General features: G+C 51.3%; 2 protein-coding genes across 3 annotated transcripts; one reads left to right on the top strand and one right to left on the bottom strand.

The window, feature by feature from the left end:
• The first annotated feature begins 4,953 nt into the window (after positions 1-4,953).
• On the top strand, positions 4,954-5,615 carry LOC109776428 (agamous-like MADS-box protein AGL80). The gene has a single exon (XM_020335066.4). The coding sequence runs from the start codon at positions 5,037-5,039 to the stop codon at positions 5,607-5,609; it is 573 nt and encodes a 190-aa protein (XP_020190655.1). The 5' UTR covers positions 4,954-5,036; the 3' UTR covers positions 5,610-5,615.
• A 94-nt stretch (positions 5,616-5,709) lies between these two features.
• LOC109776431 (UMP-CMP kinase 1) lies at positions 5,710-12,272 on the bottom strand. Of its 2 annotated transcripts, XM_020335068.3 has the most exons (10): positions 11,979-12,119; positions 11,243-11,314; positions 7,562-7,616; positions 7,352-7,469; positions 7,104-7,260; positions 6,935-7,015; positions 6,750-6,857; positions 6,310-6,381; positions 6,149-6,221; positions 5,710-5,993 (listed from the first exon to the last, which is right to left on the bottom strand). In XM_020335068.3, exons 2-10 carry the CDS (start codon positions 11,267-11,269, stop codon positions 5,962-5,964), a joined length of 723 nt encoding a protein of 240 aa, XP_020190657.1. In that variant the 5' UTR covers positions 11,270-11,314; positions 11,979-12,119; the 3' UTR covers positions 5,710-5,961. The 2 variants fall into 2 exon arrangements, with proteins under 2 accessions (XP_020190657.1, XP_045090624.1); XM_045234689.1 differs by lacking the exon at positions 11,243-11,314 and having other exon boundaries at positions 11,979-12,272.
• Between the last annotated feature and the right edge of the window lie 3,154 nt (positions 12,273-15,426).

Genomic DNA, 15,426 nt, shown 5'->3' on the forward strand with positions numbered 1-15,426 from the left:
AATATCTATCGTTTTTTCTGTGAACATAAAGAAAATGCTATTGTAGTGTTGCAAACATGTAAGGGCTAGTTTGGAAGCAAAGTTTCTAAAGAACTGTGGTAATTGAAAACCACAGTATTCCCATGGGTGGGCAAAGAATACTATAGTTTTCTAAAACTATTGTTTTTCTCAGTTTTGCATGTGTTTGGCTAGTGCTGATTTATCAAAGTTTTGACCGAGTTATTCAAAAGGGAATACAAATCCTAGGAGCGTGTTGCCATTATATGTTTATACGTTCTTTTCTGCCGTTGTTTACACTGAATCGGCTAGCTAGCATATATAGCATGCTGCTAACGAGTGGTTTTCTCCAAAAGTATCAATCGATCTAATCAGTGCGCTACTCGCCGGAAATAAATTGGCAGCCAAGGACTCGATGGAGAAATAGCCTGAATCGGCTATAACCAGGAGATATAATAATATATGTCATTTACCATATAACAAAAAGAACGAAAATAGGATGGGATCGCAGCTGGATATTTTATCTCGACGTAAAGGGCAACATCAACTGCAATCGCCCTGATGATTACTCTTCGTTCTGTTTAGAAAAAAGAGGTCGGGACCTCTTTTCCAGATACAACAAAAATACCATAGTTTCTGGGATACCGTGGTTTACAAAACTTCAATTTTTGTTGAAGCCAAACGCATTAAAGTATTCAAAACCATGACTTTTTTCAAAAACCGCGGCATTGTGAGAAAACTTAAAAAAAACTTTGCGGCCAAACGGAGCCTAACCAATTTGTTGGGCACGGGTGGTCTTGTTGTAGTTGCCGGATGGGTCTCGGATGTTGGTTTCAAGTGAGCTTAGAGCATCTCCAGCCGTTCGGCCCCCTAGGGCGCCGAAAAAGAGCGGCCTGGGGGCGAGCCGTCGCTACATCGGCCCGTGGGGTTCGTTTCTCCCCAGCAACGCCCCCAGGTGCCGCCCCCCAAGGCGCCCCATATTCGAACTCCATCGTTCCCGCTCAAAGAAAGGCGATCATCGCAATAGTTCGGCGATTCAGTGCCATAGTTCGGCGATCAAATAAAAGGACACGCAGTAGTTCGGCGTACAGGAAAGGAAGGACGTGGAAGGAGTACATCAAACGTCGAGCTCAACCTCCGGCGGCGTCGTCGTCGGCGTACGCGGGCTGGAAGGAGTCGGCGCGGCTTCCGGGCTGGTCGGCGTGGCTTCTGTGCTGCCGGGCGCGGCGGAGGCATCGTCGGTGGGGCTGGGCGTCGCGGAGGCATCGTCGGTGGGGCTGGGCGTCGCGGAGGCATCGTCATCAGCCGCCGGGCTGGGCGGCGGCGTCGGCGTCGGCGTCGCCGGTATCTGATTCAGGATGAGGCCGCGCTCCGCCAAGAACCACGCCTTGAGCTTCTCGTCGCCGCTCTGGAGCATGTCAGCGCCGCCCATCAAGAAGGCGAGGTCGTTGTTCCTCTTCTTCGCGTCTTGAGCTTTGAGTTTCGCGGAGGCGTTGGTCCGGAGCAAGTCGAGTTTGACGGCGCTGTTCGTCATCAAAACAGCCCACCTCGCCTCAGTTTTCTCTTCTCGCTGGGCGGCCCTGGTCTTGGCGTCGGCGAGGCAGTGTTCGATGGACTCTTGCACGCGCGAGGCAGCCGACTCGGCCTATTTCGCCTTCTTGGCACCTTTGTTGCCGTCCGGTCGCCCGTCAGCCGCGCCCGCGGTCGGCGCGTCCGGCTTGTACGTGTCTTTGGCTTTGGTGAGGGTGCGCCGGACGACCGCCCATTTCTCGCACTTGTCGATCTGCCTGAAGACGTGGAGGTACTTGAACTCTGCGTCACTGTTGTCATCGCGGAACATGGCGAACATGCGTAGCAGCTGCGCCAAACGAAAGAACATCAGTCGGCGTGCTCGGCGCGCACGAGGCGAAAGTGTGCGCGCACGACGGAAGGCAACAGTATGAGATACCTGATCCTCGACGCTGGTGCCGCTCTCCGGGCGAGCCGCGGCCTCCTCGACAATCCCATGCCATTTGTTGCATGCCGTTTGGATGAGCCCCCAATGGTTCGCCATCGCCTTCGCCCCACGCTTCATGTGCACGCTTTTGAAGTAGGGGTCGAGGAGCTTCCGCTCGTCGAACTCGGCCTTGATGCGGTCCCAATATGTCTCGATGCTCTGGTTCGTGCCGGTGACCGGGTCGAGGCAGACGACCTTACACGCTTCGGCGAGGCACTCCTCTTCCTTGGACGCCCACTTGATGCGTGGCTCGCCGGGCTTGGACGCCTTCTTCTTCCTCTTCTTCTTGCATTTCCTCGTTGGCGCCGGTTCCTCCTCCTCCTCTTCCCCCTCCTCCGGCTCTTCCTCGCCATAGTCGAGCTCGTCGTCCATGTCGCCGAGGTCAATCGAGTCGTCCTGGGTAGTGAACCCGGGGGAAGCGGCGGCGGCAGCCGAGCCGGCTGCGATGATGTCCTCCATGTCGGCCTCCGTCGAGTCGGCGTCGCCGAGATGCGTCGAGGATGCGGCTTGCGAGTAGAGGTCACGGCGAAGAGGTGGCGTCGGTGAGGCTGCGTAGTCCGGCGGCGAGTACGTGTATGGCGGGTACTGCACGCCGGCGAACACGGGCGAGGGCGTGCGCTGGACAGGGCGCCCATGGGGGAAGGTGATGTTGGGGATGAAGCCACCATGGGCGTCCCCATCGGCATAGCCCGGCGACGACGTGCTCCATGGGTGCGGCGACGACGAGAACCCTGCCGGAGAGCCGACGCTTTGCTGGCTCCAGGCCGCGTACGGGTGCCCACCGGGTGGATTCATCATCGCCGCGCGCGCCGCCTCCTCTTGTTCCGCCGCTGCCGCGGCCACAACGTGCGCCGCTTTTTCCCTTGCCTTCTTGGCCCTGTTGCGCCTGTCGGCGGTGACGGCCTCCCGGCGCTCCACATCCGCCTTCCACTCGGCGTTGCTCATGCCGGGGGCTTGGATAGCGGCGCCCTCGGCTTCCTTTGCTTCGGCTGGGCGGCGGTGGCTGTGGGATCCGTCGTGGTGCGCGGTATCACGTACTTCTTCGGCGGCATGGCGGGCGTTTGGCGGGAGGAGCCGAGCGCTTGGCGGGAGGAGCCGAGCGCTTGGCGGGAGGAGCCGAGCGTTTGGCGAGAGGAATGGAGAAGAGAGGGGAGCCTAGGGGGAAAGCGGGAGAAAACGGCGGGAAAGGGCTTCAGTCGCCGACGGAGCGGCCCCACGCCGCTTTTCGCTTGTGCCGGCGCGCCCAGGCGACACCCGGGCTCTTGGGTTCAGGGCGGGATCGCCGGTTCTGTATTTCACCCAAACCGGCGATAAACGAGATCCTGGGGTCGCGACTGGGTCGATTTTCGGCCACCGGTGCTAAAAATTCGCCGGGGGGCTTGTTGGGGGCGCGGCTGGAGATGCTCTTACGCTCGGATTTTAGTTTTAAGTGAGTTTAAAAGGCTTGCAGATCTGGCGATTTCATAATCGGATAAGCGCAATAATCGGTGTCAGACAGGAAGCAATACAAGCTCTCAATCCGATACGAACACAAAGAGAAGAAAACTACGGTACGTAGTGCAGTTTTAACGAAGATCCGTCTATAAAGGAAGCAACCTAACGTGAACCATAGAACAGAAGAGAAACGATCAAATCCAGCCACAACAAGTCCACAGCCACGCATACAGGCGGCGGGGATTTTGGGAAGCAAACAATCCATCGCCTTTTTTGTTCCACACGGTAGAAAAGGAGTGAGGGCCGGGTGACGCAGCATGGACCAAGGAGCCAGCTCGAACGCGGCCGCCTTCGTCGGCGCCGGTGAAGAAGAAAAGCAGCTCAAGGCGATGTACGAGACAGAGGCGAAGAAGGTGGCCCGGCTGCAGGCGCTGCTGTCGTTCGGCAGGGCGGCGCACGCGGAAGCCATGCGGTACAGCGACATGGAGGAGGAGGAGGTGGTGGAGGAGTACCGGCGGGCGGGGAAGCTGCACACCTACGACGTGGACAAGGAGTGGAAGAAGCGCTTTGCCAGGGTCGCCAAGCTCCATCCGTGCCCGTGGGGCAAGCAGACGGCCGCGAAGGTCGCAGAGTACACGTATTACCTCGAGGAGGACGAGGACGACTTCAGGATAGGGCTCTACTCACTAATCAGGGAGTGAAATGAGAGGCTGTCCCCGCCGTTCTTTTTTTTGCGGGATGTCCCGTCCGTTCCACCCTATGTTTGACGAGGACAATGTCGTGACGGTTATATAGTATTTTTTAAGATGTCGTGATGATTATATTAAATTATGTACAAGCATGTCATTAAGCTAATACTTTTACATTTTCCACTGAATTCTGGTTAGTAAGCTAGTACGTACTTTCTTGAATTCTCGGTGACGTCATTGAGCTATAGCACTTCTCTGTACCCGCAAATCCCAGAAGTTTTAAACGTCAGTTGGACCTTAAGGTATTCCCTCCGTCCCAAAATATAAGACGCTAAGACGCTATCATGATATCAAAAAACATCTTACATTTCAGGATGGAGGGAGTACTAAATGACTATAATTGCTTATACATAATCGTTATATTTTTTTAAAGATGTCGTGACCAATCTTCGGATTTAAAATTTCAAAACTGGTAGCAGTAGATATAATCTCCTGGGTTCTTTTCAGACATGCTGACTCGACGACTTTTCTCTATATATACGATGGTACGAAAAATATTGGCACATGATGCATCACGTCAACCAAGGCCACCGTACAAATAGACACTCGAAATCTTAATTCTGATCACATGGATCATGTGGATGGGCTGAACGTTGTGTTCAGACCTATGATCATCAGTAGACACGATAGGCCAGAAGATATGCTATAGCTAACTACGCATTAACCGGCACTAATTCAAGCGATCCTCATATCTGTCAGAATAATTCCTTTCCAATCACGTTGATGGCAGCAATCCCTCCACTCGATACTCCACTATAAGACCGCCATTCCATTGTCTCCCAAGTCCCTACAGACCAACCATTTCACCTCGATTCCTATCCTACCCATCTTCTTCCTCGCAGCGACCGGCGTCGACGTCCATGGCTCGCAAGAAGGTGGCCATCGAGTACATCGCGAGCGACCCGACCCGGAAGGCGACGGCGAGGAAGCGCGACATGGGGATCAAGAAGAAGGCCGGCGAGCTGTCCGTGCTGTGCGGCGTCGACACGTGCTACATCATGTACCGCGAGGGCGGCGCCTCCCCGCCGGAGGTGTACCCGTCGGTCCCGGAGGCGATGCGCGTCATCGACCGCTTCCGGTCCATGCCGGAGCTGGACCAGTGCAAGAAGAAGATGGACGGGGAGGACTACGTCCGTGAGCGCATCGCCAAGATCCAGGAGCAGCTGCGCAGGGCGCAGCGCGACAACCGCCAGCTCGAGACCACGCTGCTCCTCCACGACACCCTCGTCGGCCGCCGCCAGGGCCTCGCCGGCGTTGCCATCGAGCAGCTCGTCAGCCTCGGCTGGATGGCGGAGAGCTACGTCAAGAAGGTGAGCGACTGCATCGCGTACAGGAACATGCAGCAGCAGCAGCACGCCGGCGTGCAGGCTGAGCCTCCGCATTACGGTGCCACCGTCGCCGACATGGAGGCGCCGCCGCACCAGCAGCTATAAATAAGACATACACCCTCTGGTCGGAAGTCCTTCCTGATTTGTATGCCGAGTTTAGTACTCTTTAGGTTTGACTTTGGTACGTGATCTGCTTCCCTGTCACTCGAAGAAGAACAAAGCCTGCATTTCCTTGTTAAAATGTTTACACGATCAAATTCAGTACAAACTGAAGCTGGAAGGGACAATCTTTGTTGAAACGTTGACACGATCAAATTCACACAGCTTAATCGAGCTCACAGCACACCAGATGAACACATCACATCACAACACTAACAGTTTCTTTTGCTGTACTTGCTTGCTGCTCCATCTTGAATTCTTGATCCAGGACTGAAGGGTGCCACACTAGTGTAGATGGTCAGTTCCTTCTGTCTGCCACATCGAAGCAACCTGAAGATCACACATACACGTGGTGTTATCTATGTCCAACAATGAACATGATCGAGCATGGTTGCAGAATGAATATATAAATTTCAAGTAATTGGACTGGAACTACTCAAATCAACTGTCTGAACCATAGGAACAATGATGAGACAGTTGCTTACTGCAGAAAAGGTCGAGAAACCAGCGCTTGAATGGATTAGTTTGTGCTCTGCTCACGTTGCTGCCTTGGTTTGCCTGCCAGAAGACGCCAGAGTAACCGTAAACGCCGGTCCTGTGATTTATTTCAAAACAAATAATTACAAGATGCAACAATGGAGAAAACCTGTGTGTTTAGTTGTGCGAAGACGGCCTTCACGTCTTCAAACACCATGTCTGGCTGCCTGTCACCATCAACCTGAGGGGGCAGGACAGGACACAACCTCACAAGTCACATTTCTCATAAAAACCCACATGATGTCACCAAAACAAAAAGCATTTCTCATTATTGCATCTACATTATCATAATCTTCAGAGTGAACGACCTTTGTATAATTATGTCGCTATTGAAAACTTAATGTGTTTAGGGATCAGAAACATCGAAGCTGAAAATCAACCCATAACTGTCCTCAGAAAATAAAAGGAGATTCAGTTTTATAGATTCTTGAATAACGGATATACATATTGGCTTGGAATCAGGAAGGCAATATGTTTTCATGATCTTATTTGCTATATTCTATTTAGTCTACTATATGTATGGAATTATAATTTCAGCTATTAAAGTACCCTTCGAAGCTTCCCCATTTTCTCGTAGTGCTGAATAACAGGCAGAGTTGATTGCTGAAAAACTTCGAACCGCCGCCGAATGGTTTCCATGTTGTCATCATCTCTTCCCTGAAGACAACCAAATTGAGTGACACATGTTAATCAAAATGAGATAAGTTGGGCCTAAGGAAAGACAAGCACAAAACCTGGTTTCGATGTAGAATGCGCCGCTCCATCTCCTCCCTTGAGCAGTCAATCAATAATACGAACTCAGGTTCTATCTTAATCTGAACACACAAATGTATATGTGTGAAGCATACAACAAGGGATTCAACTTCTTTTGCCACTATCATAAGTACATAGAAGCATTCTTACAATCTTCTCGTATGCTTCGCGGTTCTCTTCATTTCGTGGAAATCCGTCAATAAGAAACTTATCATTTCCACTTGCAAGCATGGCCTTTAATAGTAGCCTGACAATGATCTCAGAAGGCACAAGCTTTCCTTCGTGCATGAGATTCTTGATCATTGTACTAATTGAAATAGGCAAACATTAGAAAGATATCGAGACAAAAGTTACAATATAGGGGTTTATTTACATGAATAGGGGCTAGGTTGTTATACCCTTGCTCGGTATCAGATTTAACTTCTTCGCGAAGAAGATCGCCAGCACTCAGATGGGTAAACCCAAAGTGGCTCACAATCTTAGCACACTGAGTGCCTTTGCCACTACCTGGCCCTCCTGCACCAGCAGTATAAGCAATGGACTGATCAGCTCAAAGAGTTAAGCAGGGCATATCATGGACTGCTGTATTAGTCTAGAAGAAGTAATACCTATGACAAAAACAACCGTTATCTTTTTCCCAGAGGGGAATGAACCACTCCAATCCTGCATCCAACCGAATTAGTAGAACAGCAAGTCATGGACGTATAGTAATTGACTCATTTTTTAAAAGGGAAAAAGACTTGCTGCATTCATTCAGTTTATTCAGAGAATATTGGGAAACATAAAAGTAACAGCTTGGGAGGACACACTTTCTGGGCACAACTGAGAATAAACTTTCGACGATAAATCAAGTCATTTCTGTAGCAAGGTGAATGGCTTCCATTCAAACCAAAGGCATAGCTACAGAGTATTACGAGTTCTGAACAAAACTAGTACTCCCTCCGTCCGGAAATACTTGTCATCAAATTAAATAAAAGGGAATGTATCTAGATGTATTTTAGTTCTAGATACATCCATTTTTATCCATTTTGATGTGTTATGACCGGCATATTAAGGGCTTAGCCCAGTGGGTTGTGGCCCAAGTTATCTTATCATTATTAAGGGCTTAGCCCAATTATCTTATCGTTATTAGGATCATTTGCTTAGGAGTCAAGTAAACCTCTCTATATAAGGAGAGGAGATGTATCAATCTAATCAAGCAAGAAGCAATCATTATTTGCTCGGCTTCCCGAAGGGAGCCGGGAGACCTAACCCTAGCCGCCTCTTGCGCCGCCGCCGCCTCTTCTTCATCGCGCCACGGCGCCCCGCCGCTGGCAGCCGCGATCGCATCTCCGTCAACCCTCCCCCTTCCCGTACAACCTATGCCCTAGACCAGGTAGGATCCTAGCTCCTACCAATTTGGTATCAGGTAGCTCGGTTCCGATCATGTCTGCACCACCACCCAACCCGCCGCTGCCTCTCTCCACCGCGCCGCTGCCTCTCCCCACCGCGCCGCTGGACTCCACCGGCCAGACGCGGCCACCGCGCCGCCCGTCGCCATCTACTCGCCGGCGGAGATGACCGGGGTCCTCAACGACCTCGTCACCGCCGTCCAGGGCATACGCCTCTACCTGGCCGGGCCCTACGGGCAGCCGCCGCCCTTGCAGCCGGCCGCCGCGACCGGGCCAGCCGCCCTCCCTGGTACGCGGCCACCACGGCGCTGATCGGGCCTCTACACCACCACTGGCCCGGTCAGCCGCCACCCGCCGTCGCCTCCCACTGGCCGCAGTGGCCGGCTCCGGCGATCGCCGCGCCCCCGACGCCTCCCGGGTCCGGGCAGCCGCAGCCCCAGCTGCCGGCCCCACCGCCGCCCGCTGCTGCGCCTCAATGGCCACAGTGGCCGGCCCCGGCCCTCGCTGCACCCCCGACGCCTCCCGGGTCCGGGCAGCCGCAGCCCCAGCTGCCGGCCCCACCGCCGCCCGCTGTCGCGCCTCAATGGCCACAGTGGCCGGCCCCGACGCTCGCTGCGCCCACCACGCCACCCGGGTCCGTACCGCCGCAGCTGCCGGCCCCGCCCCCGCCCAGCACGGGGCCCGGGTCACCCACGCAGGAAGGTGTACCGATCCAGCAAGTGCGCTTCCCGCCGTCACCGTCCCCAATACCGGCCTGGCTGACCAGATCATCGCCGCCACCCGTCTACACGTCGGCTCGAGACCAGCCGGCACCCACTCTGCAGTTCGGCGATCCCTCCGGCTCGGCGGGGCACTCCACGGGCCGCGGCCATGGTGATCGGGCGCCCCAATCCTCGCTGCTTCGCACCTCCGAGCCAGTCAGCCACGGCGCTCCGACTCAGACACCGCCGCGGTTTGCCAAACTGGACTTCGCCACTTATGACGGCACGGAGGACCCCCTCAACTGGCTCAACCAGTGGGAGCAGTTCTTTCGCGGGCAGCGCACACTCACCTCGGAGCGTACCTAGCTCGCCTCTTACCACCTTTGCGGCGCGGCACAGACCTGGTACTACGCCCTCGAGCAGGACGAGGGCAGCATGCCCCCTTGGGAACGCTTCCGCGAGCTCTGCCTTCTTTGTTTTGGGCCACCGATCCGCGGGAGCCGCCTAGCAGAGCTAGGCCGCCTTCCCTTCACCTCCACGGTTCAGGACTTCACCGACCATTTCCAGGCCATGGCATGCCACGCGTCGGGCGTGACGACGTAGCAGCAGGCCGACCTCTTCATCGGTGGACTTCCGGATCACATCCGCATGGACGTGGAGCTTCGGGGACCCCAGGATCTCCAGACGGCCATGTACTACGCCCGCGCATTCGAGCGCCGCGCGGTGGCCATCCAGCAGGAATCACCGTCCCGGGCTGCTGGGTCGCTACCCTGGCCGGATGTTCCCGCGCAGGGTCGGCCTGCTCAAGCTTCCGCGGCACCCCTCGCCGCGACCGCGGCGCGCCCGTTTCGCCGGCTCACCTCGGCCGAGCTACTCGAGCGTCGCCGCCAAGGGTTGTGCTTCAACTGCGACGAGCACTACACGCCCGGCCACGTCTGCCTGCGACTCTTCTACCTGGAGGCAACAGACTACTTTCCGGAGGACGCCGTTGCCGCCGACCTGGCTGCCCCAGCTGTCGCGAAGGTGTTTGACGCTGGTTGATCACCTCGCGGAGTTCAGCAAGCGCTTCCCCACCTTACAGCTCGAGGACGAGCTGTTTGTGCAGGCGGGGAGAAGTGTTATGACCAGCATATTAGGGGCTTAGCCCAGTGGGTTGTGGCCCAAGTTATCTTATCATTATTAGGGGCTTAGCCCAATTATCTTATTGTTATTAGGATCGTTTGCTTAGGAGTCAAGTAAACCTCTCTATATAAGGAGAGGAGATGTATCAATCTAATCAAGCAAGAAGCAATCATTATTTGCTCGGCTTCCCGAAGGGAGCTGGGAAACCTAACCCTAGCCGCCTCTTGCGCCGCCGCCGCCTCTTCTTCATCGCGCCACGGCGCCCCGCCGTCGGCAGCCGCGATCGCATCTCCGTCAATCCTCCCCCTTCCTATACAACCTACGCCCTAGACCAGGTAGGATCCTAGCTCCTACCATTACGCCCTAGACTTTGTTATGACATGTAGTTATTGGAAAATTCAGTCAATGCTGGTCAGCTTATTTACTTGTGAGCCATACAATTCCCCTGAAAACTAGTGCTTAGCTTAGTTATGGAATCCTGACAACATGCAGCTACAGCACAGCAGAACATAAACATGATTTATTGATCAACTCTCTAAGGGAAGGCTGTTGTCTTTACACTGTTTAGGGTGCTAATAAAATGGGTTTGCCCTCTTAAGGCTGCACCAGTTTGACAAAAAAAATATTGATTGATTGATCAATATAGTCAGATGGTACTGAACTTAATTAGTACTCCCTCCGTCCGGAATTATTTGTCGCAGAAATGGATGTATCTAGACGTATTTTAAAATTCTAGATGCATCCATTTTTATTCATTTGTGCAAGTAATTCGCGATGGGGGAAGTACTTTGGATGGATGGGAGGGGGGAAAATATCAGGTGCTACGGGAGCACCTAAGTTTAGGTGCTCCAAGAGCTTCTCGACCATTGGATCTGAAATCCAACGGTCATCTACAGATGCGCTGGACCCGATTTGCAATACCAAATTTCTGAGGGTGTTCTTTGAAGAAAAGCGTGAGCTCTCTCCTCGGCCTTCGGATCTCAGATCTAACGGTTGAAAAGCTCCTGGAGCACCTGATCTTAGGTGCTCCGGTAGCAACAGATATCCTCCCGATGGGAGGGAGTACTAGATTTACCTTGTGTACTTCTACTACTTCTGCCATCTAGCTGGGCCGAGGAAACTGGTCAGCAGCAACACCAATCCAACTCTGAATGCAACAGGTAAGTAGTTGAGTTTACAGATTCAGACAAAGAACACGAATTGAACCAAAGAAGACACAGAGGGGAAGATTCAGATGTGAGTGCGACCCCAGACGCAGTTAGTATTTCCAAAATCCTTTCGGGCGCTTCCAGACAGACGTACGGTTCCACTAGAGACTTCAGGAAGAGACACCTAATACTGTAGATTATACAAGGCTCGTCTAGAAATTTCATCACAGTAGTCACTAGATACTTCAGGAAAATGACAGATACAATGACGCCGATCGATGGCGTTGTGAACTGGAGCTGCCTGAAGTAGTTGGACGACATTCATACTGTCTCTAGTCTCTAGTCTAGGAGTAGTCCTACATACCCAAGAACAGTACTGACCGACCGAATATTCAACAAAATTCAGGCGGAGTGAAACTGGTTTTTCTCCAACGATCCAAGGCTGGAGTATAAGACAATACTTCCATATTGGAAGGAAAAATATATCTAAAAACCATGGAAGATTCCGGAGGAAAACACCATATTAAAAAGGTGAATGGAGATTTTGCTGCTATGCGCTACTCAGAGATGTGTTCTGCTCTCCCATCAGAGATATAGAGATAAAATAGGATGACGAAAATAGGTAGGAGGCGGGAGGAGGAGGAGGAGGAGGAGGAGGCTTACCGGAGAGAGCTTGCCGTTCTTGGCAACGGTGGAGCGACGGCCACGGCGACGTACGGGGAGGAATTCGATTCTGCTGGCTGGTAGCCTCGAGAAGAAGTAAAGGTAGCTAGCGAACGATTTTGTGCAAAGAAGAGACGAGAGTGTAGTACGTAGAGAGGAGGGCAAAGCAAAGCAAAAAGGAGGCCGGCAAAGGAGACGCGTGTGGAAAGAGATTCTTACACATACTATTTTGAGCAATATAGGAGATGCATGCTGACTTTTATTTTGAGATAAATACATTTATGGTCACTATAGTTGCGACCGATACGGTCACTCAATACGATGTGACGTGAAAATACGGTCACTGTAGCACGTACACGGTGGGTAGCCGATGGGTTTGACCAACTGTTGACCGGCATGTAGTTCGTTTTGATTCGGCCAATCTTGCATGGAGGTTTTTTTTTTTGTAAAAGAGCCAAATTTCCCCATCCTCAAATCCCTAACCCTCTCCGCCTCCCTCCCCGTCAAATCCCTAACTCTGCTCCGCCTCCCTCCCGTCGCTCTGCTGCGCCTCCCTCCTGTCGCTCTGCTGCGGCTCACCTCGCCGCCGCCGTCGAGGAGGGCAGTTCCTTGCCCTCTGGTGGCCATGTCTGCCGCCAGCTCCTCCTCCTCTGCTGTTCGCCGCCGTGCACTGGCGCTGCCGCTGGCCCGCTGCCCAACCTGCAAGGAGAAGGTGCGCATGTACATCTCCACAACAGAGAAGCACGACGGATGGGTGTTTTACAAGTGCCAGAAGCATGGGGTAAGTTTTGCTGTTCGATTTACATTCTTGATGTGATTTGGCTTATGTTCTAGATCCAAAGATTGAAGATTTTTTCTGGCGGTGGGAGTTGGAGTATGTTGAGCACCTAGTTGAGAAACAGTATCTCACTGGAGATGCGACAGTGGATGCTATTGGTGCGGCGGAGGAACGCAAGGAGGAACTTCTGAAAGCACAAGAACTGTTCTATATGAATGGATCTGTCAGCAATGTTAAGAATGTTTTGAAGAAGAATGACAGTGCCAATCTGATGACCAGGCAGCAAGCTGCTGCACTGATGATGCTTGGGAGAGAGCTGGTGATGCTCATGAAGATGCTGGTTGGTGCTGTGGTGGTGCTAGGTATTGCAGCAATGGTGGTGATCATGCTAAAGAAGTGAAGACGATGATGTTCTGGTGTTGCTAGGTTCTGGCGTTGGTAAGTCTATGATGTTAGTTATTTTGTGTCTTGTAATGGTGGTGGTGAACCCTGGTGTTAGTGTGTGTCCTGTCTTGTAATGGTTGTGGTGAATTCTGGTGAACCCTGATGCAATGGTGGTGCTTCAACTCTTTTGTTTCAGCATGATGCAATGGAAAGTTATCTGGTGGTGAACCCTGATGCAATACTTTGTGTTGTTCTATGTATGATCAATGCATGATAATGTCAATTGAGCAGTCCAGTTTCTTCCCAATTTTAGTGATATTGTCAATTGTTCTGTGCTTGTGAACACTGATTAAGTGGCAATTTTAAAGTGCCAATTTAAGTTAAGTGATAATGTAGATGATTGTTTGATGTGCTGTTCTAATTGGCAAAGTTAAGTGGCAATGTTAGGTGATAATGTGAAGTGCCAATTTGTACAATAAGCAGTTTCTTTATACAATAAGCAGTTTCTTTGAATGTGAAGTGCCAGTCATCATATTGGTAGTGATCAACAACAGTTTCTTTGTACAATAAGCAGTAGCATGTGTTTGAATGTGAAGTGCCAATTGGTGATCAACATAATACAAGAAAAAATGGCATTAAACTGCTAAATTGGACTAAATTTGGCATGAGAAGAACACCAAACATGACCATCCACCAAAATGAGTACACATCATCATTCATGAAGAGTAGTAAACATCATCCACCAAAATGAGTACACAAGTACCATACATGCTCATTTGAACAGCTCCTACATGATCATAAACAGGCATATCTTTGAAACTACCTAAAGACATCAAACATTGATGATCTTGCTGATTTGTTTGGATAATCAGCTTCATTGGCAAGCCAGCTTGGCTTTCTTTTTGTAGCAGGCCTCTTCTCCAGCTGTTTCTTAGCAGCAGCAAGATTCTCCTCCTCTTCTTTCTTAGCAGCAGCCAACTTTTTCTCTTCTTCTTTCCTAGCGGCAGCTTGTTTCTTCTCGTCTTCTTTCCTAGCAGCAGCTTCTTTCTTCTCTTCTTCTCTCTGTGCAATAGCTTTTCTCTTCTCCTCTTCTTTCTTTGCAGCAGCTGCTTCCCTGTCTGCTGATACGTCTCCAACGTATCTATAATTTTTGATTGCTCCATGCTATATTATCTTCTGTTTTGGACATTATTGGGCTTTATTATATACTTTTATATTATTTTTGGGACTAACCTATTAACCGGAGGCCCAGCCCAGGATTGTTGTTTTTTGCCTATTTCAGAGTTTCGCATAAAAAGAATATCAAACGGAGTCCAAATGGAATGAAACCTTCGGGAACGTGATTTTCGGAACGAACGTGATCCAGAGGACTTGGACCCTACGTCAAGAAAGCTACCAGGAAGCCACGAGGTAGGGGGGCGCGCCCTCCACCCTTGTGGGCCCCACGTTGCTCCACCGACGCACTTCTTCCTCCTATATATACCTACGTACCCCCAAACTACCAGATACGGAGCCAAAAACCTAATTCCACCGCCGCAACCTTCTGTACCCGTGAGATCCCATCTTGGGGCCTGTTCCGGAGCTCTGCCGGAGGGGGCATCGATCACGGAGGGCTTCTACATCAACACCATAGCCTCTCCGATGAAGTGTGAGTAGTTTACCTCAGACCTTCGGGTCCATAGTTATTAGCTAGATGGCTTCTTCTCTCTTTTTGGATCTCAATACAATGTTCTCCCCCTCTCTTATGGAGATCTATTCGATGTAATCTTCTTTTGCGGTGTGTTTGTTGAGACCGATGAATTGTGGGTTTATGATCAAGTTTATCTATGAACAATATTTGAATCTTCTGAATTCTTTTATGTATGATTGGTTATCTTTGCAAGTCTCTTCGAATTATCAATTTGGTTTGGCCTACTAGATTGATCTTTCTTGCAATGGGAGAAGTGCTTAGCTTTGGGTTCAATCTTGCGGTGTCCTTTCCCAGTGACAGTAGGGGCAGCAAGGCACGTATAGTATTGTTGCCATCGAGGATAACAAGATGGGGTTTATATCATATTTCATGAGTTTATCCCTCTACATCATGTCATCTTGCTTAAGGCGTTACTCTGTTCTTATGAACTTAATACTCTAGATGCATGCTGGATAGCGGTCGATGTGTGGAGTAATAGTAGTAGATGCAGGCAGGAGTCGGTCTACTTGTCTTGGACGTGATGCCTATATACATGATCATACCTAGATATTCTCATAACTATGCTCAATTCTGTTAATTGCTCAACAGTAATTTGT

The sequence above is a fragment of the Aegilops tauschii genome, chromosome 3 (assembly GCF_002575655.3).
Source record: "Aegilops tauschii subsp. strangulata cultivar AL8/78 chromosome 3, Aet v6.0, whole genome shotgun sequence".
NCBI classification, from domain to species: domain Eukaryota; kingdom Viridiplantae; phylum Streptophyta; class Magnoliopsida; order Poales; family Poaceae; genus Aegilops; species Aegilops tauschii.

What these genes read in the sequence shown, in the direction of transcription:
- LOC109776428 (XM_020335066.4), top strand. Translation starts at nt 5,037, where the DNA reads ATGGCTCGCAAGAAGGTGGCCATCGAGTACATCGCGAGCGACCCGACC.
- LOC109776431 (XM_045234689.1), bottom strand. Translation starts at nt 12,257, where the DNA reads ATGTATTTATCTCAAAATAAAAGTCAGCATGCATCTCCTATATTGCTC. An exon ending in GCATTCTACATCGAAACCAG is followed by an intron (nt 6,858 to 6,934) that starts GTTTTGTGCTTG and finishes GGTTGTCTTCAG; the next exon opens with GGAAGAGATGATGACAACAT. An exon ending in GTTTCTCGACCTTTTCTGCA is followed by an intron (nt 5,994 to 6,148) that starts GTAAGCAACTGT and finishes TGTGATCTTCAG; the next exon opens with GTTGCTTCGATGTGGCAGAC.